Genomic DNA, 27210 nt, shown 5'->3' with positions numbered 1-27210 from the left:
TGCAGTGTTGATTTTGTATAGCATGGTGAGATGGTTCAGGTGTAAAACTGCATTCACTCAACTGCTAACACATTTAATGCCAGACATGAAAATATTTTTTGCCCGTTGTGAATACAGCAGTCCGTCCTTTTTCGCCAGGGTTTCCTTCTCAAAACGTCCCGCGATAATCAAAACCTGCAAAGTAGAAAACTTTATTTATTCATTTTATCATTAATCAAGTCGAACCTGATTTACAGGTTCAAGTTTTTGTTTACTAAATAAACGTACTGTACTTTATAAACTTTATTTTTTACAAATAACTCCTCTACGGTCAAATTATAATTTTGAACATAATCTTGCTGTTTTATGGCACAACTGTATGGGTTAATGACACGATCCACTTGACACGATACTTTGCTGCTGTCATGTGGATGTGATGGAATACTGCGTTTACCTTCCAGTTTTGTCCTACAAAAGCCATGTATCTTTTCATTATATTATTAAACATTTTGGAAAAGTGCCGAGGAGCCACTAGGAAGCGCCAAAGACCTGCATGTGACTCCTGAGCAGGTTTAGCTGGTGGAGAGGTCAAAACTTTGTCGTCAATAGAAGAACACAATGCCTAATGCAAAACCACTAAGTACCAAAACTGCAATAAGTAAACTAAATTAGAGCAAGGGATTTCTATATGTCAAGAAAGAAGTGTCTCTGGGTCATTTATATGAAAAGTTATTATTTTTTTAAATAAATGAAAACCAAATACCCTCTTCGGCTGCTGGAGTTGAGCAGTGTTGAGTCTGTATAGCGTGGTGAGTTGTTTTAGGTGTATTCACTCAACAGTTTAAATGAACCAGTTAACATAAGCAATGGCAAACATGAAGAAAACAAATTCCACATTGTTTGTTGTGTTTTGAAACCTCTTGTCATCGTAATTATAGTATGCAGGGTGAGTTAATAATGTAGGTTGAATTTTAAAACGTAAACAAAGCAAAGCTAAACATCTGGAATATTTTATTGATCCTCAGAAAAAAAGTCCGGATCCAGCCTCAGGACCAAACCAAGTTTGACATCCCTGGTTTAAAAGGAAGAAATTAAACATGATGCCTAAATGTAGACAGTATCAAAATGAGGGTTCAAAGGTCTACGATATTCTTGTGGAACACAGCGACTTCATATTTTTCACTTCATTAAGGATATCTTCGGGCTTTTGAAGTTATACTTGTTTGTATAAATGGATCAGAGTTCCAATTGCGAATCATAAAGCATTTACCTTAAACTGACATCCGCGACGAAATTAAAGTCTTGTTTTGCATTCAAGCCATAGAAAAAGATGCCACTGACGGGGTTTAATATCAGGTGGAAGACAGAGAATCGTTTTTTTCCCCCAAAATGTGCAATCTAATAAAGTTTTTTTGTTTTTGTTTTCTCGAACCTTTGTGGTAAAGGTAGTTTTAAAAGACTGTACATTATTTTTTAGTCCTGAGGGGCTCAGTATTAATGCACTGTTGTTGGATTTCAGAAAAAAACATGTATGTATGCAAAAGAGCTTCGTTAAGACTGATGAAAAGTTTAGTAGCCTTTTCACACTGCTTTGCTCTTTTAATTCCTCCCTCGAGATAATAACTGAAACTGAGCTTGAATGGTTGTGATATCTGCAGGAGGACATGGGAGCTGAAGATTAATAAAATTCACCTTTGTTGGCATTCGTTATTTCACTCTTTTCATCTTTTTTTTCTGTTAATACACATTGAATGTATATATAACAGGATTATGTTTGGTCTAGTAAAGTAACACATTTTAGCAAAATTGTCTGTAAACCTATTCACAAATAACGACCTGAGTTTCCAGCCTTTAAGCCACAAATTTTGTACAATTTCAACCTTTCAGTTAATGCAGGGATGCGACTAACATATACACTTTTTCTAATGGCCATCAGGGGCGCTCCAGTATGTAGTGTCGAGAAAGATGCAAGTCACGACCCCATAGAAGAAGTTTAGGTACAGTAACGCGCTTTATACATGAATAACAAAAGCATGAACCAACCATCATCAATGCAAAAATAAAAGTATATGACACAGATTTCAAGTTAAAAGCAATCAAACTATCCATCATCTGCAGCGCTTATCCTCAGTAGGGTCGCGGGGGTGCTGGAGCCCATCCCAGCCATCTTCAGTCGCAGGGCACACAGGGCTCTCAATCGTTCATTCACACCTAGGGACAATTTACATCGGCAAATTAACCTGACACGCATGTTTTGGGAATGTGGGAGGAAACCGGAGTGCCCGGAGGAAACCCATGCAGGCACGGGGAGAACCTGCAAACTCCACACGGGGAGGCTGCCGTAGCTGGACTTGAACCCTGAACCTCTTCACCATTGGGCTGCGTGCTAACCACCCAACCACCGTGCCGCCCGCAATCAAATCACGGTTTAAAAAGCGAAACACACCATAGCAACTGCCAGTATTCCATCATTTCTCACTGCGGGCAGAACACGCATGTCAGCATAGACGAAAGACAGAACCTGCTATGATGACAGTAAATATTAGTACGACATTGCTTGGAATTGGAAAACCATATCTCTCCTCTTATTAGTTTGATTCCACCTGGTGGCGGTGTGATTCACTAAAGGACAAAAAACCCAGACGTATATTAAGGTGCGGGCTATGTATGTTCACGGTTGGGTTGTCGGGGCACCAATGAGGACGCAACTCTGGACAGCTTTCTCCACTGTTCTTGGGTAGTGACCAAGTTGGCACCAGTCCATTCATTTTCCTCTCCTCCTACCCCCTTGCACTGTGCCCTGGTCAGTTCTGATGCTCTTGTGACTTGACAAAACCACTCAAGTCTCTGTCAGCGCACAGTTGACAACGGTTCTTCATAGGGTGCAATGTGCCCCCTGCTGGTGTTGTGCAGCATTTTGTTTGACACATGGGCTGAGCAGCTGATGCCTTGAAGTTTCCTGTAGCATGGCATATCCAAGGCCTGAATTTATTTTCCAGTTGTGCTGTGAGAGTCCATGTCTTGCAAGCGCAAAGGAAGATGGATGTGATCAGCTTTGAATGTACAAAATGTTTTTCATCTAAAAATGTATTGGGTTCGGGTAACAGTCCGGAAGTTACGGTACATAAATGAAGGACATTCAGAAAATAAAATAATTAACTCTGCAGAGAAAAAAAAGGTAAAACTCAAAATAGCTTGACATAAAACGTTTTAGTGTGTGCATGTGTGTTTACTTTCAAGAAAATCACACAGGCTCTTGGATTTATTAATGGGGCTTTTTTTAATTGAGCAGTGAACAGATGTAATCATTCTTAATTTTTACACCCAAATTAGACATTTTGGGGTGAGCTGAGATCAGTGAGGATTGATCCTAAGATGTTACCAACCAACACAAGACAACATGAAACAAAGATAGAAAGATAAGGGAAGCAGAGTCAAGAGTATCTGGACTAGCTGCTGTTTCCTCATAGCAATTGGAGCGATTGCACATGAAATGGTCATGAATACAAAATGTTCCTCTTTACTTCTGGGATGGGATCATGCTGTCAATAGCTTCTCCTTTCTCCAGCTTCTTCTCCATCTCCACCATCAGCTTGACACCATCAACCACCATCTGGACCTGGTCCACCTCAGAGGAACCAAGACGGTCAGCGTTGGAGATGTCGAACACACCACCCACGGACGCAGTGTCCACGCCACCTTAAGAGAACACAAACAGATGGGTTTTTTTTTTAGGAAAAAGCTCCATACATTGGTGCTCTGCGTTAAGTAGGGTAGATTGAGGGTATAGATAGTGTTCGTGTGACGCCCCACGCATATGGGTATGTTGACACTCGGCCATTATGGATGGGTCCAACAAACGCGGTTGGATGTTATCGTGGGTCTACACTGTTGTGTTATTGGCTGTTCAAATGAAAGTAGAACATATAAGGCATACTTTTTTCCGATTCTCTCCATAAACAGAAATGCTTTTTTGCATAATGTAAATATACAGCCTCAAACTTTTTCTGAACTTTGTAAAATCATGGTTTTCAGACATCGAATATAATCATTCCACAAAAAGACCAAAAAAACAAGAAAGTACAAAAACTGCAGAACATGACAATTTGTGAACATTTAGCATAGCTTGGAAAGTTTAACGAACAAAATCACAACGTAAACATAGACATACTCATTCAACATGGTCGCCAATACTCTGGTTGCCTGGATGTAGATCACGTGATTAGGAATCATCTATTACCTGTTCCACGCTTCTGCAGACGCAGCCTGGCGAGGATCTCATCAAACTTGGGGTGCGTGCTCAGCTTGGGCAGCTTGACGTGGACTCCACCACGAAGACCAGTTCCAAGGTTTGAGGGGCAGGTAAGAATGTAACCCAGATGCTTGTTCCACATGAAGCCATGGTTGTGCTTCTTGAAGATCTCCTCGATCTAGCCACCCAAAAAGGAATATCAAATAGACCCTCAGATTTGCTATCAGTCCTTCAGGACAGAATTTAGAGTTGTCAAATCAAAGAGCGTATTGCACAAACGTGAAATTAAGAAATCCAGGCTCACTGAACAAGTGAAGCTTGATCTAGTCTTGCTTGATCGGTTGCAATTGCCGAGCCACGATAAAAGGGTATCAAAATGACTGTAGATATTTGAGATAAATACGCGTTCATGGCATCTTCAAATAGACTCCCATGTCCTCCTGCAGATCTCAGAATCACGGATCGGAATATTGTCCTTTACGGTAGCTGAAGAACAGCTCCTTATAGAGTTTGCTCGCATAATATGTTTTTCTTATAATTTCTTTCTCATCTTAATCAATTGCGGAAAAAGCCTGGCAGAAAATTGTGGACAGGCTCAATAAAGGTTGTTGCCATTTATAGGGCATTCAGTGGAATCATTTTTGACTGTCGCAGAAGTGGCCCGGGGTTCGATTACCAGCCAATGCAAATAAAAAAAATTTGACTGTGTACACTTATTTTTCTCTTTGAGGTCTTTTATTACATGGTTATCCTGAAGTGCCATGTCTAATGGTCACTACATTATTATCAAAGATAAAGAGAATCCTAATTTTAAATACTGTTCTTTAGATTATTTTAATTGATCCATCATAAAGAACAAACTTCATTCTCTCTTTGATGAGAGAACAGCTGAATTGGGAGTTGGACCTATACATGCTTTATTGTTCTTGTCAAAGACTTCATTGATACCATCTTTGCAAGGTTTTGAGTCCCTTTTCAGAATCTCAAAAACAGCTATAAATATATATATATTCATCAAAAAATTTGGCAAAACGTCTTAATTTGCATAATAATAAAACACTAGCCTATACTGCACAGCAATAACCTTATTACATAAATGACTATAGGTTGAATTGATTTGACTAGCAACTGAGCCAAGCTAAATTTAAACTTCTTTCATGCAACCGACTTGAAGCTAAATTTGGCCAAGATTATAAACATATCCTGGCTTTTGGTTTGGTGCAATACCCTCCAGGTCTACAAAACAAGTTTTACCTTCTGAAGGCCAACACAGAAACGCTTGAAGACCTCCCTCATGTTACCACCCTTCTGCATAGAGATGACACGAAGGTGATCCTCCTCGTTCACCCACACCAAGAAAGTCTTGTTGTCGTTGTGCCTTCATATAAGAAAAAGGGGAAGAAACAGGATATTACGTTGTGCACCAATCTGCTGCTACAGTTACTCAAAAAACAAGAAGTAAAATTATGCGGTTTGGTTGGTTGGTAGTTTTTATTCCTCCTTATGCTTTGTAGCACTCATTTATGTTGAACTACACCATATAGCCACTTCTAGTGGTCAAATAATACACACTGCCCCTTAAAAGTCCCAACTGTGACTTTGTTTCTTGCAAATTGAGTTTTCTATAAAAATCTACCCGTCTAAGTAATTTTATGGCATGAAGTCCTAATTTGCAGTTGTATTTGGCAATGTTTTATGACTGTGTGATTTATGACTCACTGATGGTCATACGCAAGGATTTGTAGCAAAATCATTAGGAATATCCTCTACGATTTAAAATGATTCTATAAAGAAGTTTCAATATTAGCATAACGCACGTTTTTTTTTCCAAGTCAAGTTAAGTCATGTTTATTTCAACTAAAAATACTTCAAGGTTTGTTGGATAACTGCAACATCAGGCTCCCCATTTGCCCATAATTCGTTTGTAAACTAAATAAAATAATCTCAAGCAATACTCCTTACACAAGAATCAAATTGAGGTCGTGGCGGCGAAAGCGCCAAATTCTAACCACTAGACGTGAGATCAACAACCAGCATCTCTGGAGCCACATGTGGCTCTTTGGCGCCTCCTATTGGTTCCCTGGCGCTTTATGATAAAAGTTTGATCATGGGGAAAATATATGGTTTCTGTAGGAGGGCAACAGGACCCAAACATTCTTAACATGTTTCAATGAATATAGATTTATACAGTATCAATTTACAGTATGTGTTGCCTTTCTTACAAGGCTTATATAAAGGTTTTGTTTTTGGGGTCAAATATGGCTCTTTTACCACCTTGGGGTGCCAAGCCCCTGCATTCACCACCAGTGACATGAATGAAACATGAAAAGGCATTACATATGATCTCATTATCACACCATTTTTATTTACGGTGCCAGTAAAGAACGTTAAAGAATGGAAAAAGAGAAAGTTGTCCTAAAAGATATAATTATAAGCAAAAAAACCAGGACGAGGGGAAACAACTCTTTGGTGTATCTCAATTGGACTTTGAAGGACATTAAATAGATATTACAAATTTTATTTAGGTATTGTGTTCGTTTAATTAACTCACTTAATGATTTTAATCATGGCAGGATATACTGTATTCCACGTTTCTCACTTAAAATGCTTAGTTTGAGCTGAGAAAAATTGTAATTTTACACCGATTTTTAATCAAAAAAAGAGAATAAATACAGTCATCGAGAATAAGATATGTGTCATTCAAGAGTTAATACCCACCAGATGCCTCTAGCGTCGGGCCAATCGCGGGCCATACCGGCGCAAGTGAGAAGAGGTGAGACGGGTTTGTCAAACAGGAAGTGATCGGCAATCAGTTGCTCCTGTTCGGCATCAGTCATGGACTTCAGGGGGTAGTATTTGCCCTTAAATTCACCATCCAGGCTGGTCAGAGCTGAAGACAATTGCCAGTGTTAATTTGCCATTAGTAAAATTTCTTTAACCCACGGGTGTCCAATCCACACATCAAAAACCCTGCCACGGTTTGGAATGAACTCTACCCAATCAGCAAGTAACAAGCTCCCCACTGTTCATTGCAGGCATGTCGAACAAACGGCCCGGTATATTTAAACCCGCTAGAAATTTTTGAGGATGTCAAAAAAATAAGTGAGTCTCTAGGTTATGATTTTTAAACAAAACGCAAACCGAATGCTCTCTCAGGCCGCTATAGGGCAGTGTTTGTATTGTGTGGTGAATTGGTTCAGGTGTAAAACAGAATTCACTCAAATGCTAAAATAAACCAGTTAACCCATTCCATGCCAACCATGAAACTATCCCCCCCTCCATTATTTTTGAATAAATGTGTTTATCATCTGTAATTATAATATATTGAATAGGTTACTCAATGTGGGCTAAATGATAAAGCGTAATACTAAAAAAATCTAAGCTAGAAATTTGAAGTTGACATTTTTCTACTAATCCAGCCGGCCTGAGAACAAAGTCTGGATCCTGCCTTACAGGAAATCAATCAATAAATCCCTGGTTTATTGAGTAGAAGTACCTCCGATTAGGGATGTGATAATAACGACTAATAAGATGTTTTAAAATTACCACAAAATCGTCATGTCCATTGTATTAAAGATGACACATCTGTAAACTTTTCATGCCGTTCTAGCTCTTTTTATTAGTTATTTTAATAGTTTAATAAAGAACTTTTTTGACCACTGCAATAGGAAAATAGGGTACACGACATTTTTAGCATATAATTTAATGTATGAATAAATACAATTAAATCTGCCGGTTTTTCCAACATTTTACTCATCGGGCTTACAAGGGATCAATAATTATGAATTACAATAGGAGACGATGGAGCACTAATAATGTGTTTGCTACATTGTGTCTCTTTTCCTGATTGTTTATGTTTTGTTTTACAAGGACACTTCATTTAAGATAGCAGAGAGGCATGTGCACTTCAGTAATTCCTCACTATCACATGATTTGTGTTTTACGGTTTCAGCGCTTCACAGATTTGCATTGTGCTTTATATTCTGCATTTTGATTGGCTTAACAAGCCTCCATATGTCCGTTTGTTAAACAACTGCTTGGGCCAGTAAGAAGGGTTTGTTCTTTGGTTTGAAGTATTTAATCGTTTTAACATTGTAAGGACATTGCCACAGTCCTGATGTCAGGCTTAATTTCCTCTTTTCTCTCTCTCACTTGTCCTTATTTGGTCACTCACTCTACTACTTTCCAACCCACACCTAGCGTCACTTGTCCTGATTACTCTCCAATCACACCTCATTCTTTACTATTCAAACCCTCTGTCTCCTCAGCTCAGCAGTAGTTCGTTGCCTCTTTTGTCACGTTCCAAGCTATCTCGTCCTAGCTTTTTTGTTTCCAGTTTACCAAACCCTCGCCTTTTTTCCCAAACACAACTAATGCCTTTGTTGATCAAGATACTGCTGCCCCATGCCTGATTCCCCATGAGCTGAACCATGCTTGAAATAAAAATCACTGTACTATCCGTGTTTCTGAATTGCTCTTCCACACGGGTTTTGTCTATCCCGGGTGCTTCTTAGAACATAACCCCTGCGATAAACGAGTGATTACTGTACATATTTACTTGTGACTAAAACCAAGCAGTGGCAGTTGTGTTTTGGACACGTGTAGTTTGACTCAACTCAATCATACCCTCAACAGACAGCTTCTCAATCAATCTACGCTCGCCACGGCTGTTATGTGGTGGCAGGGTGAATCCCTTGATGCTGCGACCAGTGCGGACACGGCTGGACAGAACATAGTTGGGGTCCAGGTCATCACCACCCTGTCAAGAGAGATTTTCAAAAATATGCATTATTAACAGTACATCCAGTGTTGGGACTAAAGCATTACAAAGGAACGTGTTCCTGGAACGCAAGTACCTTTCTCGGTTACAGGTACTGACACTTTACTAATGAAATATTGGAACATTTACAATATTGTGCGCTACTCTGCTACTTAGGATGACACATCATTAGTGATAATGTCTTCTTATCGCTTACCGTCACCATTTGCATACAGAGTAACAACCCATCCGTTATCATCAGTAAGTTTAGAAATACCCAGCAAGTTTAGATATAGCTTCACAGTACACCCGATTACAGTTACCGAAGGGCTGTTTCAGGCACAGATTTATGAGAACGCTGAATTCCTCCTCATGGAGAAAGTCTCTCAAACCTATATACTTGCATCCTAGCCGTACTTACAACTATAAAGAAAAATACTGAAATTGAGGGTGGGTTCATATGAGCATATTGGTGTGTGTCTCCTGTAGCAAACGGTAGGGAGCGCATCTGGAGGGGGGCATGGCTTATACAGAAACAACAAACCAATAGGGCAAACACGAGCACATAATTTACAGTAAAAGTGTGCTGAATCTGTGTCTTTTTGTTTGTAAAATGTTTTTTTTCAATACACAATATCTGGAGAATCAACGAAAACGTCTTGAGAAGGACATAGAAACAGAAAAGTAAATCTTCGTGTGGTCCGAAGTCAAAACGTTTATGGATATGGAGTGTCTCGGCTAAGTGTTTTTTGGGGAATGTCTCAAGATTGCAAAAGCCAGACAGAGAAATATGAAAGTTTTATTGTTTTTTCAGGATGTTGTACACGTTTTCTTGTTTTTATTTTGAAACAGTATTAGGTGGTTGGCTTCACTGGTAATTTGTTACTAGATAGGAACAACTGATGATAATTTTAATCATTGATAAATTAGTCAGTTATTTGTTTTTTTCAATTAATTAAGGAATCTGACTTTTTTTAAAACATATTATTGATTTGATCATCTTTATTTTAATATTGAAGTTTTGGACAGTCAGAAAAATAATTCACAAAATAACATAATATTCTATAATACAAAACTTTAAAGAATCTAAGTTTTTGTCAAAAATAAATAAAATAAACGCAAATGTATGCTATACACCTCCAAATATGTAAGATACTTTTTTACATAAAAACGGTCTTGAGGTGCCATCTGCTGGACTAAAGTGCTACTACAAGCATGTTCCCTCAACTCCACTCTTATTTGCAATGAATTATCGTGCTGATTGCCAGGTAAATTGCGCGACACAATAAATCGATGATGGAATTAATTGCCAACTCGTTTGTTAATCAAATTTAATTAATGTTATCAATTCGTTGTCGCATTCCTACCAGTTACTTCCAGAGTAACATGCTACTTTTGGATGTCAGTAATCGGGGGCGTAACGAAATTACATTTTAAATGGAGTAACTAGTAACCGTAACAAATCACATGTTTTGTTTCCATCCTTTCCTAGTTTTATTTTAGGTCATATCGAATACATACCTTCAGGTTCTCGAAGTTCAGGTCAGTCTTGTGGGTGTCATTGGGGCCGTATCCACTGTGACGGTCTGAGATGATGGGGTCCAAAAGATCTTTGAAAACCTCATAGGACTCCTCATCACCAGCAACACAGCCAACAGTCATGATGAAGGGGTGACCTACGAAAAAAATGAGGTCGTTAGGAGTTCGAGTTTTATCGGTTTAAGATTAAAAAGCTTGAGTCATACCGGGATTGTCAACCCCAGTCTGGATGACGTCATCCACGGTGTAACCACTAGGGGTCTGCTTGTCCCTCAGCTTTCCATACATTTCCTTGGTCAGGACCTTGGCCATGTGATTGTTGTGTTTGGACAAGTCAGGATACTCTTCCTCAACTTTGTAGTTGAGCTTGAAGTTGTTGTGGGTGTTTCCGAAAGGCATGATTGCTTTTCCAACACTGCAGGGATGAAAACACATCAGGTCTATGCGATACTTGACAACTTATATGTTTTACCCGCACAGTACTCATTTTTTGTTTGACCGTTCTGGTTTTGCCTATTTTGCCCGTAGCCCGGTAGCAGATGATGATTGCTAATATGTTCGTGGATTCTACATAGTCTGTCTTGCTGTGAGTAACTAAGTGCTGTGTTATGTTTGTAAGGCTCATCCTTGCTTAATAGGGTGAATCACAATCATTATTAATAGGGTTGACAGGTATTCTATACGCACTGGAAAAAACACAAGTAAGTGGATACGATTAGAAGTTGAAAATGACATGATATGAAATAGCGCAAAAGGGACAGCTGCTGTCGTTTTTATCTGCCTCGGAGGAATCCTGGTAACAGCTCTTACACCAGTTCCAATGTATCGGATATCCAGTTAAAATAGACCGGGTTGAGTGAGGGTATTTTTAGCTTCTTCAGTCTGCTTGAATGCTACGTCTGCAAACTGTCCTTGAGATATATTGTCAGTTTTGCTTCGAACTCAATTGGTCTCACGATACTGGTTCAAATGCTTTCCATAATAAAAACCTCAACATACTTGACCACCTGGGATCAAAGTAGTATAGGTCAGAGCTCAATCTGGTGTACTACACAGGCCAATTGGCTTTGAAAAAGTATGTATGACTTGCAAGTCAGGTATAATGCATGCAATAGTAAAAGTGGCATGATTTTTCTTTTTGCAAGAGCCGTTTTGTAAGCCAAATGGTCCTAATAACACTTAAGAGATAAGACTCCTTAATCAATGCAGCAACGTAGCAACGATCTCGTAAAGTACAAAATTAATAATTATTAGCATCCGACATATTTGCCAAAATCCTCACACTATTTAGCCTTTCTAATAGTAAGCCATATTTACCTGAGCACTAGACAAGAATTGATGTAACAGTCCTTAGGATCAGATCCTGTTCACTGTGGCCAAATTAGGGGTCACCCAGTTTGGAAGGTCTTTGCTCGCTGCTTATATACTGGGCAGACACTCAACCATTGGTCTTGCCATTTTAGTGCCTGCTCTAATCTGATTGGTCAGAGCCTTTGTACAAGTACTGGGACGGACACTTTAAAACAGACCTCAGTCAAGTCAAGAAGGGCACCCACAGCTGTAGTCAACCCCCCTTCATACATGGACCTGTCTATACTAAACTCCAATAGGTAGAGAGTGTCTTGGCAGGAAAGGGGTTAGAACTGGGCTTGGCAACTGCTTGGAGTCGGGGGCCACATTGGTTTTAAAAATCTGGCCATGGGGCCGATCCTGGGGACCTCTTCAATTTGTCATGTGTGAGAACATATACATGCAGATGTTTACATGTTTTATTTCTTTATAGTTGTTTTTAAATAGATTAGTTTCATCAAAATGATTTTTAAACGCTCACAAAGCAAAATCATGTATTAGGTCCCTGTTTTAAGCATCAAATTTAGTTTTGTAGTATGACTGTGATTTTGTCGTATTTCTGCATTTGTATTTTTGTAGTATTTCCATAATAGATTTTTTGTAGTATTACTGTAATTGTATATTTGTAGTATTTTGTAGTCTTTCTGTAGTCTGATTTTTGGAGTAATTATGTAGTATTGCTGTTATTTCATCTGAGTAGTATTGTTGTACTATTTTTGTAGTATTTATCTAGTCAGATTTTTGTAGCATTTCTGTAATAATTTCCACATTATAAATTTTGTATTAAATCTGTAGTATTTTTGTAGTATTACTGTAGTGATATTTTTAAACGTTTTTTTTGTAATATTTCTGTAGAAATATTTTTGTAGTATTACTGTCGTAATATTTCTGTAGTAGTATTTTTGTATAATAGTATTACTGTAGAGGTATGTTTGCAGTATTTCTGTATAAGAACTTTTTTTTATATTTCCATAGTAGAATTTTTGTTGTATTTCTGTTGTATTTATGTAGTATTTCTTTTCAGAATGGAAGCAAAATAATATATTAGGTTACTGTTTTTATGCACTCAACTTTAGTTTTGTCGTAATTTTGTTTTATATTTTCTAGTATTCGTTCATAAATACAATAGGACAACGGGGACAAAGTTGGCAAACAAAAAAAACTTAATTAGTTGTACTTTCATTATAATTTATTCATCTATCTATCTATCTATCTATCTATCTATATCTATATCTATATATATATATATCTATATATATATATATATCTATATATATATATATATATATATATCTATATATATATATCTATATATATCTATATATATATATATATATATATATATATATATATATATATATATATATATATATATATATATATATATATATATATATATATATATATATATATATTGTTGTTTTTGACCATTTGTTTGTTACTTATTTGAGCATTCAGTGGCCATATCCCCCTAGAGCAGGGGTCAGGAACCTTTTTGACCCAAAGAGCCATAAAAGCAAAAAATGTTTAAAAAAGAAATTGAGAGAGCCATATCATATATTTTCAGACAAGATTGAAAAAACTGCCAAACACGCTCTTTAGACAAAAGCTAATTCCTCAGCACATTTTATTTCACTTGTGTCATTTGATGATTTAATCAAATATATGAAATGATAATACTGCCAAATCCTGTGTCCCAAATTAATGTAAATATGGCATTTACAATTTGTCTTCCACCTTCAGTTAAGAGTGTTGAGGGAATTTTTTCCAAGAATTTTTTCCTTAATGACGGTTTCAAAACAATGTGCATGCAAAGTTCTTTTGTAAAAATGTCACAAATTACTGCAAACGTTATGCATATCGTCATATTCACTTTCGGTGTAGACTGCATAGAGCGAGAGAGAAAGAAGGAAGTGCCTTGCGCTGTGTGCAGGGATCCGCCCACCTGTACTGCTCACCCAATCAAAGTCGTTTGCCAGCGTTTTTATTTATCAGTTCAAATGGTTTCTTATCCAACTTCTGTATTAAGTTGCTTCGGCTTTATATAGACCAAAATCATAATGAAATCACTTGACTTTGGAACGCCTCAGAGAGATGTGCAATAGTTACATTTTATTTCGAAGCCATACATACTCATGAAAGGAGCCATATATGGCTCCCGAGCCATAGGTTCCCTACACCTGCCCTAGAGGAAGGTGGGTAGAGTCAAGACCTCAGTCACATTCTAGACTCTTTCTGGTAGATTCATACAGAGGAGGGGATTCTCAGCCCCCTCACTTAACCCAACCAACGTGGCGCAACACCTGTCATTGGAAGTCACTAGGTGACCAAACCCCCCAAGTCCAATCTCCATTGCCGAGCACCACTAAGGGAGGCAACAGGTACTGAAGTTGTCAGTCTTCGATATGACTCGGCCGAGGCTTGAACCAGAGACCTCCCAGTCTGAGGCGCTCTACCCATAAAAACATTATTTACATATTATTATATTTTAACATGTGTCGGGTTGTTGTTTGCCCACACCTAGTCTTAAAGGTAAATTGTTGACACCGTTTTGCAGTGAACTGCTCCTGCTACTACTACAAATAGGTATGGAGTGTTATTTGAGGCACAGTTCTATAGGGTAGTCTAAGCCCAGCTGCCTTTAACTCGCAGCTGACCGACACCTGTTTAAAACTAGGACATTGCTACTGCTTTGCGAACAACCGCAGTATCTCGGTCCTCAAAAGTTTATATCTGCTCACCTTAAGCTCCAACTGTGCGTCCTTTTTTACATACTTGGTCTTACATCTTGTTTTGCAGTTTAAGTTTTGACAGCACAGTATGTATATATAATTTAAATTGTGTCTCATCTTCCACTGCTGTCCCTCTAAAAGTAGAACTGTACCACATGTAGATTTGATCTTCGGACTCCTGTTCTTTTTGTTATAAAATAGCCACAACCGCATCGGATTCGGGTTTCTCCTTCAGTTACAGAATGATAGAAAGAGTAATGAAGTATAGTATCAAGTGGCTGCAGGTGACGTTTCATTAAACGCATATGAGTGCCAAGTCTAGAATAGTTACAGGGCAGTACTGTGATGTATGTAGAATGCAGTACATTCTCAGATGCCAGCAGATGGGTTCCGCACAAGATACAGTGTACTATTAATTCACTGAAATACTACTTGATAGTATTACTGCATCCTGTTTTTACCATGGATTTATAATGTTTACATTTTTTATACATTTTAACATCACTGGAAAAAAATTGTTATTGTATCCAGGATTACGCCTGTTTTAAAAAGCTTATATTCAGCTTGTCATTTGGACAAGAAGCAATGGAGGTCAGAGACAGACAACAGGTGCTCCGATAGGTCCTGCTCATCAGTCTTCTCTCAAGAAAATAAAGAAATCCCTTTTTTAACTCGTTTTTTTCTTCATCTAAATAATTATTTAACCAAGCTCAATACCCTAAACATCCCACTACCCTTTTACATCACCTCTCCCCTCATTCCTATCACCAACAAGAGCTCTAACACTTCATCTCAGAAACATTTAATTTCCTTCTCAATAAAAAACCAATACCCAATAACAGACAGTCTTTGAGAAAAGTAGCACCATTGACCTATGTGTAAAAGATGAACATTTTCTTTTTATAATTTTAATTTCTACTTCTTTCCCCCATATGAAAACATAAAAAAAAGAAAGATACACGCAGGTTTAAAAATTTCTCATGGTTGTCAAAAAAAAACACTGATGTTCAAAATAGCGGCAGGTCTATATAGTTTTGAAATGTTGCAGCTGACAGCAACGTTTTATGCATTTTTTGACTCTGATGGTAAGTCCTGATTTTTTTCATCTGTATTTTTATTGTTATTTCAATAACACAGTCTCGCATAACACCCAAGGTCTCTTTGATTGTGAAATATACGCGTATAAAATGTACAATACATGTCATCCAAACCGTATTGTCCGTGCGTGGTACTGCAGGACTGCACTAACACAGGGTCATCGTAGGTAAGTGTCAACAAGCATTGCATTTATTGCATACTCCCTCAAGTATAATGTTTTACTGTTCAGGACTAAAATCCCTTCAAAACTGTGACATCCGTTTGCACGTGGAATGGTCAGACCATGACTACAAATGTAATTCTAGAAGCTTGGCCACCACACACCGTGACGGGGCGCGACTCTATTACTATAAATATAAAACTCGAATAGACCAGAATTTATTAAACACTTAATTCCTCGCATAAAACAAAACACCTGTTTGTTGAATGATGGGTGAGGACAGTGAACATCAATGATAAACCTGATCCAAATCAAAAGGTCAAATAAGAGAACAGATATTATTATTTGATGCAACTAAAAAGTAAATGACGGTAGAGTGTGAACTTTCATTTTAGCAGACCTAGCATAGTTTTACGACAGTGGCAACAACAGTTGAAAGGTTGGTGACTCTTCTGACTTTGACACTCAAGCTAGCAGGAGTCGAATGTCGTCTTGCGAATAAGGAATGCTCTAATTATACCAGGCTAGCTTGCATGGCTTAGTTCACCTCCGACAGCATGACAAGCATAAACCACTGCTCTCCCTAGAACCTGCTTTAGTTTCATCTCATCAAATTACCTTTCTGTCTTTTGGACCTAACAAAATGTTTATCCATTGGCATGCCAGGTTAGCTTCGCACTATTTAACGAGGTAAAACTATGGTTAGCATGCATTAAGGCGTGATATTTCTAAACTTTACATTCTTGGTTTTGCTAAAATGATTGTCGAAACATACTGAAACAAAAGTGTCCCATTCTGCCCCTGCAATGGCATGGTGCCCATGCGTTTGGAGTACATACAGATAACTTTGCTAAACATACCAAAAGTCTTTTCTAGTGCTTTTCCATGAGCAAAATATATATCCTGTTATCAACTTTATCTCTGAATTCTCGGTTCTAGGCTGGCCAAGAAAGCAGACTTCAAACTGAAAGAGTCGATGGACAATTGTATATAAGTGAATTTCTGAGGTAAACGTAACAAAACATAGTAATCAACTCAGAAACCTGTCCTTGTTACACTCCCTTTATATTTTAACTCTATGTAGTTACAGTATTTTGCAAACAAATAAGGTAGACCTGTGAAAGTGTGTCTGGCAACTCAAGTTGTCTAATTGCATCAGTGTAAACTTATATATAATGCTTCCCCAATTTTATCAGTGGTATTTTTTTCTAACGCAAAGGTCTTTGCACCACGCGGCCTCGTGACACTTAAAGCCTGTCTAGCCGAATGAAATATTAGTTTCATTACACACAGTGTAAACAGACAAATAAGAACAATGACAAGTGGATAAATTAAGTAGGCAAAAGAGAAACCCCTGGTCTAAAGTAAATATTGAAGTTTTATGCCCTAAGGGATTTGGGTTAAGATCTTACCCATTGCCTGAAAGTAGCGTAAAAAACATTTTCCTGCTTGCAAAAAGTTTTCTCGCTTCGTTTCTTAGCAATGTAATTATTTTCCATCCTCCTTGAAAATGGCTTTGACAGTTAATCTGCGAAAAAAAACATTTTTTCTTCCCCCTCAGATATTCTGGGTTGACAAATACACTTTTAAATCAACACCACAATATAATTACTTGTGCAGCTCGTTCTCTTCAAAATCATCAGGCTATTGATAAGATCGCTTTGGTGGATTACCGTCCCCTCTACAATCATAGTTTGTCGAATTAAAATTTCCTTTCGCCTTTTAGAAGCCCAATTTCCACCAACTTGAAATCTCATTGGCTAAACTAACAGCGGTTTTGAACACTGATGCTAGAGTACACAGCCTTCAGGATTTTTAGTGAAGGCCTCCGCGTAGATTTCTGAGCCTAGCAAAAACTAATGGCTGAAATGTGATTGATTAAATGCTTAAATATGAAAGCACACAACTTGAATCAGTATAACCAGAGGAAAAGAAATAGAAGGAAATTAATAGACAATTTGGAATTATATAATAAGTATTCATGCACAAAATATAATTGACATCACACAATTCAGATATTTTTAAGCCAGCAGAGAAGGCCTTGCAGGCACACAAAGGCCACCACGAGTATTTTTGTAGAGCACATTTAAAACACAGAGAAGTGTACATTAGGCAAATCACTTCAATACAGAGCTGCTACATGCCACTGGGTAAGAGTCATTCATCTGGGACAGGTGTCATTTTTTTACTTCACAGCATGACAGATCGAGCCAGGGTAGAATATATATAAATATACATATTATATCAAGAGGCCATTTGGCATAGGTTGTGTAATAGCTACCAGCACCAATGGATGTTGAAAGCCTGTGACAGCCCTGCTGCCCTGTGAATGAAAGATGCACTCACCCAAACCAATCTTCTGTTTTTTCCACCCTGTCTGCCAGTAGCTCAAGAGGGGGCTTCTGTTTGACAAATGCTCAAGATCAAATGCACAGACCTCTGAATCGGATTTCAATAAGTGTATTGAAGTCCATGTGTAACCAACTAGTTTGATCATGTTTTGCTGTATTACTAATATTTTGTTAATTTGTAAGTATTATATCATTATTATTACTTCGAGGCTTAACTTGGCATCCATCCATCCATCAATGAATCAATGACAAAGGGCAGGCTTGGAAGAGTCCAACTCCCACTGGAAACAAATCCGACTTACTGCCGGCAATGCGGACCGAACTCTGGCACTGGGCCTACAGGGACCGCACAGCCTGGATAAGGCTGCACGGTACCCCATACTCACAAGGCGACCCCCACAGGGCTCCCTAAGGAACACGGTCTAATCCCTTTTCCAAGTCCACAAAACTCATGTAGACCAGATAGACATACTACCATGCACCTTCGAGGACCCTGCAGATTGTGCAGCGCCGGTCCACTGTTCCACGGCCCGGACGAAAACCACACTGCTCCTTTTGAATCAAATGTTCAACTTCCTGATGGACCCACCTCTCCAGTACCACCAAATAGACCTTACCAGGGAGGCTTAGAAGTGTGATTCCCCTGTATTTGTAACACACTCTCCGGCCCTGCTTCTTGAAAAGGGGGACCACCACCCCAGTCTGCAAGTCCAGAGGTGCTCTCCTCTGTGTTCACACAATGTTGCAAAGGCATCTCAACCATGACACACCCACAACATCCAGACATGTGAGGGCATAAATAGCAAAAATGTACTGTGCCTTTAAGGATTTGCGATTTTGCTCTATTGCAACACATGGGTGTGGTGTATATGCAGACTGCAAACATGTCCCAAGAACTTCCTGATTGAATGCAAATTCAACTGAAACATGAATCCTACCGAGTGGAAGAAAAGATGTGTGAACGAGTGGGGTCTGCAGGACTTGCCTGCACCAGAAAACCTGGACTGGAAAGCTGTGTATGAAGCTAAACCTTTTGGAAGAAACCTGCTCAAGAACGCTTCTCCTCACGGTACCAGAACGAAACAACGTTTGCAAAAATGCTCTTTATATCAATCTTGATCGTTTCGGGAGTGTATAAAATCAGAGTAGCATATAGAATAGATCGGTTATTGGTGATACTCTCCATCCAGTAAAAATGCTGGTCCTGCTTGGCCATATAAAATCATACTTTTTTATTTTTTTCCAGGTATACAGTCGTATGAAAAAGTTGAAATACCCCTGATTATTTTCAAGATTTTCAATTGTAATCAGCAATTTTAGCTAAATAAGTCGATAACTTAGTAATATTGAAAAGTGAAGTGAACTTTATAAGATTCACAAGATTCGCATGTGTGCAATAATTATTGACAAGTAAATAGGCAAGTAAATTGGAGCAGCACAACAGAAAAAAATAACATCAATATTTAGTAGATTCTTCTTTTGCAGAAATTAAAGCTTCTAAACCATGAGTTAGCAAACTACGGCCCATGGGCCACATGCTGCCCTTCAATTTCAAACCTATGCCCTAGCATACATGTTCAAAACAAATAGTTAAATCTATATGAAGTTTTACTTTAAAATCTATTTCATTGTGAAAGAATAACAATGAATAAATCACATGAGAATTTAATTTATCTAATTTCTTCCTTGCAGGATAGTCATATAAATCTGAATGTGTCTTCTTATAATCGTTAGTTTTATTTTGTGAAAATGTGTTTCGGTGTTTTGGCACATAAGGTTTGCCATAGAAAATTAAAAACCTTTACCAAAACTTGACTGCTGGGAATTGAAAAGGAGAATTAAGGAGTCTATCTTACCTGTCAACACATGTTTTCCCCTTATATTTATAGTTTTATTTTGATCATTTCAAATTGTTTAGGCCCTATAACAATTTTTGTACGGGAAGTCACTAGTACCAGACGACAACATAATTGTAGATTGCTATTTTTTAATCATCAGATACAGTAGGGCAATCAAGTATTTAGTTAACCACTAATTGTGCAACTTCTCCTCGTTCAAAATATTATAGAGGCCTGTAATTCTCAACATGGGTAAACCTCAACCATAAGAGACGGAATGGGGGTTAAAAAAAAACAGTAATTGTTTGATTTTTCTTTTTATAATAATGTATGGTCGAAAATAAGTATCTGGTCAAAACCAATGGTTCATCTCAATACTTTGTTATTTTTATATATTATATATATCCCCCTAGTGGGAGGTGGCATTTCTGACTCTTTTTGGGAGATTGATTCAGAGGAGGGGATTCCCAGCCCCCTCGCTCAACCCAACTGAGGTGTTGGGAGTCATTAGGTGACCAAACCCCTCAATTCCAACCCCTAATGCTGAACGCCAAGCAGGGAGGCAACGGGTACCAATGTTTAAGTCTTCGGTATGACTCGGCAGAGGCTTGAACCACAACCTCCCAGTCTTTGGGCGGGCGCCATACCCCCAACCAAGGCCACCGAGCTTTTCTTATGTACCCTTATAATAATGGAGGCCAAACGTTTTCTGTAACTCAAGCTTTTCACAAGATGTTGCTGGTATTTTGGCCCATTCCTCCATGCAAATCTCTCCTAGAGCCGTGATGTCATCAGACAACACGGCTTTTCAACTTGCCTCACAGATTTTCAATGGGGTAGAGTTCTGGAGACTGGATACATCCGTCTTTAAGACACAGCTTTGTAAACTTGCAGGTGTGGCTTCTTATCACTTGTCCTTTTGTCCTGGCTGTTTTTCAGGCTTGAGTAAAGATATCGCCCCACCTGAAGTTGAATTGCCAGACACTCCCATGCGCGGCCCTCCCAGTTTTCAACCAGAAGGTGACTTTAGCAGCTGGACCACAAACATAGAAGTTCTCCCTTTTGATACAAGTGGCATTCCACAAGGGGCTGTCATTTGTGCTTTGCCTGAGTTCAGGTACATTGGTTCTCACCGAGGACTTTTTCATTTTGATCTCTAAGGAAATATGCAAAAATATGAATCCCAGCTCCAGTTTGATTTCTATTTTATGACTTGTACAGAAATGTTATGATCTACTGTATTTTCTGCACTATAAGGCAGTTATAAAAAAATAGTCTTTTGTCATATATTTTTCATATATAACGTGCACCGGACTATAGGATGCATGAAATTGAGACTACAGTAAGACCTAGCTACCTTGTTTATTCATGTATAACCGTTGGGCTCATTATACCCTGACTGTTTATATTAGAGCAATGATTAATCAGTTGATAAGTATAACATTGTTTGTAACGGGATGCGGTTACCACTAGGCCACCATTGGTACAGATTACGTACAAAAAGGCATTAGAGCTTATCTCTTTTCCACAGTATTTATACTCACATTCTAGAAACACTGATTTGCGTAGTGCATTTTGTTCTGCAATCTGATAGGTTAAACTGTTTCCACTAACTTTGTATCAGACGTAAAAGCGCTTGTACAGTATTTTTTTGAAAGACTTTTTGATATCTGTTTCACTCTTTCGCACCGTTATTGACGCACAGGTGAAGAAGTGGAGAGTCTTTTTAACCTATCAGAATGTAGAATGGAAATTATTGTTTCAGAGATAGTGTGATGTGTGAGGTTTCTTCATTTTCCTCATGTTGGGGTTTTTGAGGGTTTTTTTTTTTAGATCAGGGGATGGTGTAGTCTGCAGTTTGCAATAATATGTGGTCTGTGCAGCCCTTTGAGACTCCTTGTGATTAAGGGTGTCACAAATAAACATGACTTGACTTAATAATGAGATAAGCATTAATGCCTTTTCATATATTGTCTGTAACGCTGGTAGTCTCAAGTGGTAAAAAGACGCTACTCTCACTGTTATGGCCCTGGTTCAAATTTCATTGCATACAAAGTATTGGGATTTGCGCCAGCAATTATTATATTACAGTAATTTTAAGTGTGATCTGGTGTATAACTCACACTTGTTAATACTTTACGCACTTCTAATCTTAGCCAGGTTATAAGGCACATTTTAAATTTTGAGTAATTTGGGTTTTTTAGGTGCATCTTATCGTCCAGAAAATACAGTACACGAAGTTGAAGTACTATCAGAAAATGTAAACAAAATGACCAATACACGTTTCATCACTAGTAGCTATGTACAAAAAGGCCGTGATGTGTAATTTTGTTTTAAATAAGGTATTTTTAAATACTTTCACGGGAAACCACTAGGGGGAACTAAAGACCACTTAATGGCCTCCCCCATTGCCCGATAATAAAAAGAACACGCACAAAAGAGTTTGGAACAGTCATAAAAAGTGATGAGTCACAAACTAAATTGTTTCATACTGTAAGGTGTAATTTGAGAACAAGATAAAATGATCACAACAGTAGTATTGGTGCTTTCGACACTTTGTGAATGTATTTGTTAATTTTACTGGTCGAGCAACACACTGGTAGTCTGTTTCAATATTTATATTTAATAAGTGATTTTTATTTATTTATTTGAGAGTGTCAAAATCAAATGAATGAAGAGCCAAATACAAAATTGTCTACAATCCAAGGGCCGGACTGATGGAATGTTGTTGTTGTCTTATAACAAACAGTGTTCTAAGATAATTTAGCAAATTCCTTTTAAAAAGAAACTTATATGCAATTAAAACACGTATTAACATGTCCTTTTAAAAAATTAGAATCAGTAACGTTTGTTTTCTCCTTTTTCTCCTGTTTTTCTTCTGTTTTTCTTGGGGTTTTGTTCTCTTTCCCTGTCCTCTTTTTTATTGCTTTATTTTTTGCATTTTTTCTTTTCTTTTTTCTCTTTCTTTTTTTTTTATTTTCTTGCTTTTTCCCTTATGTATTTATTTATTTTTACTATTTTTTTCTCTTTTTTCCTTTTTTTTACCATAGTCTGTGCCATGTACGCTGTGCAGTAAGTAGCTAGCCAATCATATTGATTTAGTTTCTCCCCGTCTACCTCTTGTGTGTGCGCGCATGTGAGTGACAGTTGCATTGTGGGAAATGTAGTATTTGTTCATGTTAAGGATCTAAAATTCTGCATGCTTGCTCATAATGAATCGGAATTGATGAACAATAAATCAGAGGGTGTTTTTCTTGCGTGCCTTGACTTTGACATGCATTTTAATTCACAAACAACATTGGAGGAAATTGTTCTTCTGCACTTATTTCAATGTTATAGTAGCCTAAATGAAGAGACCAAAATGCTTTGTTTCCCAGCTGGTTCACCCTGGAGCAAACAGTGGATCTGAAAGCCGAGGGTCTATGGGATGAGCTGCTGGATACATTCCAACCGCAAATAGTCATTCAAGACTGGTGAGTAGCAAGGCAACATAACATTTTCATCAACATCAATATATATATTTTTAATGAATATCATTTTATAACACCAGGGACCTCTAAATAATCCACGATGTTCATTTTAAGTGATAGTTTATTAAGTAATGCACCGGAAACAAAAAAAAAAGATTCATTGCAAAAACACAGTGACAAATTAAAAATACTTGAAAACGATATATTGGAGTACAGTAATCTTGCAGTTTATCACCGTTTACTTTTCACGGTCTCGCTACTTCACGGATTTGCGTGGTTCTGCATTCTGATTGACTAAACAGTGCCCACCTCTTGTTATTTGACAGTTCAGTAGTTATTTGTTTAAAAAAAAACGTTTATATGGTATTCTTACTCAGGAAACTATGCTTGAGCATTAAAAGGGTTTGTTTTTTTATTTCAGTGTATAATTTAATTTAATTTTATTGTATAATAATTGCAAAAAATAAAGATCTCGACTACAGAGATTTTGCCTATCATAGGTTCTTTTTAGGAACGTAACCCCCAAGATAAATGAGGAATTACTGTACAATTACGTACATTATTGATACATGTGTTCGCTCTGGTCATCGATCCTACTCCACATCAATCACGGATATTCTTACAGGTAACTGTCTAGTTTTTATTACGGACAAGAATTGGGAATATCCTATGTTAACAAATGTATAATAATGAAAACAAAATCTGTAAATTGTACTACAGGAGATAATTTCTCCAATTTTCTCTAGTTAGTAAGGTCGGGCGGATCAATCCAAAAATCGATATTACCAATACTGAGCAAGTACTGGGATCGAATGTGCGACTATTGTCCTGTGATCAATTGGGGCGGCAGTAGCTCAGGAGGTTAAGCGCTCATCTTGGGACCAAGCGATTGCAGGTTCGATGCCAGTTTGTTATATGGGCAAGACACTGAATCCCTAATGCCCCATAGGCAGGTACCTGTAGTTGCCTTGCTTGGCTGACGCTGCTATCGGCGTGTGAGTGTGTGTGAAAGTGTAAAGCACATTGTAAAAGTGCTTTGGGAGGTCTTCAGTGACTTGAAAAGCGCTATAGAAATGCAGACCATTTACATCAATGCTGTCTTCCCATTTTAACTAGCACTCTAATGTTGTTAGTGGATCGTAAGATTCATACATACATTATAGTTTAAATTAGATCCAATTTTTCTTTACACTTTATTTGCACTTCACATTTTTTTTCCTACAAATGTTTGATTCTGTTTTTAATATTAAACTCATGCAACGGCGATGGCATAGGATGCCAGTTTGTTATATTAACGATGATTGCGCACTGTTAGTTGTTTTGACCGTTATGCATTATTTCCATCATTGTCACTATGGGCCAATCATGTTGCTGTTCTTTCATTTGATGGAGCTTTAATGAAAAGAGGCTCAGGAGAGGGCTTTTAGAACGGGTTGGAATTTCTTATCTGGGGTTTGTGTCCTTCCCTGTTTTCCTTGCAAGCTCAAAATCATTTTTTCTCTCCCTCATATCTTTTGACCAGGTACGAAGAGAGTCAACTCAATGAGTCAATCTACCAACTCCATGTCAAGTTATTGGGTGCAGACAAGAGCACCGTGATTGCAGAGCACTCTGTCAATCCCGTTGAGGATTTGGAAAACCATTCCCACACTTGGAAGGAGGTAGGTGCCTTTTGAACAGAGGTGGGCAAACTACAGCCTGCGGGCCACATGGCGAACCGTCAAGCTTTCCATTCCGGCTCGCTGAACAAAAAGGATTAAAGTATAATGATAATATGCAATAATAAATTAAAAAACATTAATAAAACATATTTTCATTTTGGGGGCCAGCTTTGTCCCTATGTCCCTTTGTGTGTCTACTACAAAAAAACTACTACAGAAATACTGCAGAATTGCTCCAAAACTAAATCAAATTTAGTGCTCTAAAACGGTGATGTAATATATTGTTTGGCTTTCATTCTGAAAAAAAAAAAAATAGTACAGAAATATTATTAAAATTCTACTACATTAATACTATAATACAAAAATACTGCGACAGAAATATTACAACATATACAACAAAAATACAACTACAGTAATATTACTAAAGAGATACTCTAAAAATATTACCATGGAAATACTACGAAAATACTACCATGAAAATACTTTAAAAATGCTGCAATAGAAATACTACAAAGAATAGACTAAAATAATGCAAAAATAGTACCATGGAAATACTTCAAAAATACTATGACGGAAATACTAAAAAATACTACTACAGTCGTATTACAAAAATATTACAGATTCACTATAAAAAGTATCCTATGGAAACACCATAAAACTTGTACTGCAGAAACGCTACAAAAAGAGAACTACAGTAAAACTGTAATACAAAAATACTACTACAGAAATGGTACAAAAGAAATATTACGACAGTCGTACTAAAAAAACACAACTACAATAATATCACTACAGTAACATTGTAATACAAAAGTACTACTACAGAATTTTCATGATAGAAATACTACAAAAATCCCACTGCAAAAATGCCTTGAAAGAAATATTACAAAAATACTTCTACATAAATATTACTCCATATACAGTGCATCCGGAAAGTATTCACAGCGCTTCACTTTTTCCACATTTTGTTATGTTACAGCCTCATTTCAAATTGTATTAATTTAATCTCTTATCTCAAAATTCTACACAAAATACTCCATTATGACAATGTTAAAAAGTTTTTTTTTTTTTTACTTTTTTTGAATTTATTAGAAATAGAAAACTAAGAAATCAGAAATATTACGACAGAAATACTACTACAGAAATATTATGACAGTAGTACTACAAAAACACAAGTACAGTTAAACTACAAAAAACACCACCACAGTAACTCACAATAAATAATACTTCTACAGAAATCTAAAGACAGAAATACTACGACAAAAAATGTCAAGAAATATTTCAAAAAACGTCTTCAAAAATATTGCGACGGAAATACTACGAAATACTACAGACATACGACAGAAAAACCACAAAATATTACAAAAATACTTACTGGAAAAATAAAACTACAGTAATACTACAAAAATCCAACAGCAGAAATACAAGAATGAAACTACCGTAACTCTACAAAACTAAATATCCAATTTAGTGCCTAAAACTCGGACCTAGTAAATCATTTTGCTTTAATTCTGAGCGTTTTGAAAGCAATTTGAATAAATTAAAATATTTAAAGACACATCTAAAGAAATATAACATGTAGATGTCTGCTTGTATATTTATTCATAAATGAAAATATGGGATAGCTCTTATTATGGACCGAATGATTCCAAATAGTCTCCCACCCCTGCTTTCGAAGCTCATTCCGTTGTTAGTTTTATTTTGAATTCTGCACAATGCATGTTTCTCTTTCCTCCTGTAGGTGTCACATGTGTTTTCCGGCTATGGCTCAGGAGTGAGGTACGTCCACTTCTTGCACAGAGTGAAGAACATGTTCCTGAATTCCTTCTTCCACACATTGTTTACCGGAAGCTCAATTACTGTCAAAACAAGCTCATAAACTCACATTTGGGATAATGGATCCCTGGAATGAACCTGCCACATGTCAATCTTCAATGCTGAGCAGGTCACGCTGATACATTTTATTCCAGAGGTCTTATCTCGGAAATGGAAATAAAGGTGGATCAATATTCAATTTAAAGACA

The 27210-nt window shown here is 37.4% G+C and overlaps 2 protein-coding genes across 2 annotated transcripts; one reads left to right on the top strand and one right to left on the bottom strand.

The window, feature by feature from the left end:
* Positions 1–3235: 3235 nt before the first annotated feature.
* Positions 3236–11986, bottom strand: ckma (creatine kinase, muscle a). The gene is made up of 8 exons (XM_088320546.1): positions 11847–11986; positions 10736–10944; positions 10512–10666; positions 8858–8990; positions 6950–7121; positions 5486–5609; positions 4220–4409; positions 3236–3678 (listed from the first exon to the last, which is right to left on the bottom strand). The coding sequence occupies exons 2-8, from the start codon at positions 10926–10928 to the stop codon at positions 3500–3502; spliced, it is 1146 nt and encodes a 381-aa protein (XP_088176672.1). The 5' UTR covers positions 10929–10944; positions 11847–11986; the 3' UTR covers positions 3236–3499.
* Positions 11987–19052: 7066 nt separating this feature from the next.
* On the top strand, positions 19053–27210 carry nccrp1 (P1, F-box associated domain containing). The gene is made up of 5 exons (XM_088320953.1): positions 19053–19289; positions 20998–21175; positions 23436–23531; positions 25051–25189; positions 26928–27210. Exons 1-5 carry the CDS (start codon positions 19148–19150, stop codon positions 27063–27065), a joined length of 693 nt encoding a protein of 230 aa, XP_088177079.1. The 5' UTR covers positions 19053–19147; the 3' UTR covers positions 27066–27210.

The sequence above is a fragment of the Urocampus carinirostris genome, chromosome 17, assembly GCF_059441175.1.
Source record: "Urocampus carinirostris isolate Australia breed hairy pipefish chromosome 17, RoL_Ucar_1.0, whole genome shotgun sequence".
NCBI lineage: Eukaryota > Metazoa > Chordata > Actinopteri > Syngnathiformes > Syngnathidae > Urocampus > Urocampus carinirostris.
The sequence above is the reverse complement of the archived record's forward strand: the minus strand, read 5'-3'. Positions and strand labels throughout refer to the sequence as shown.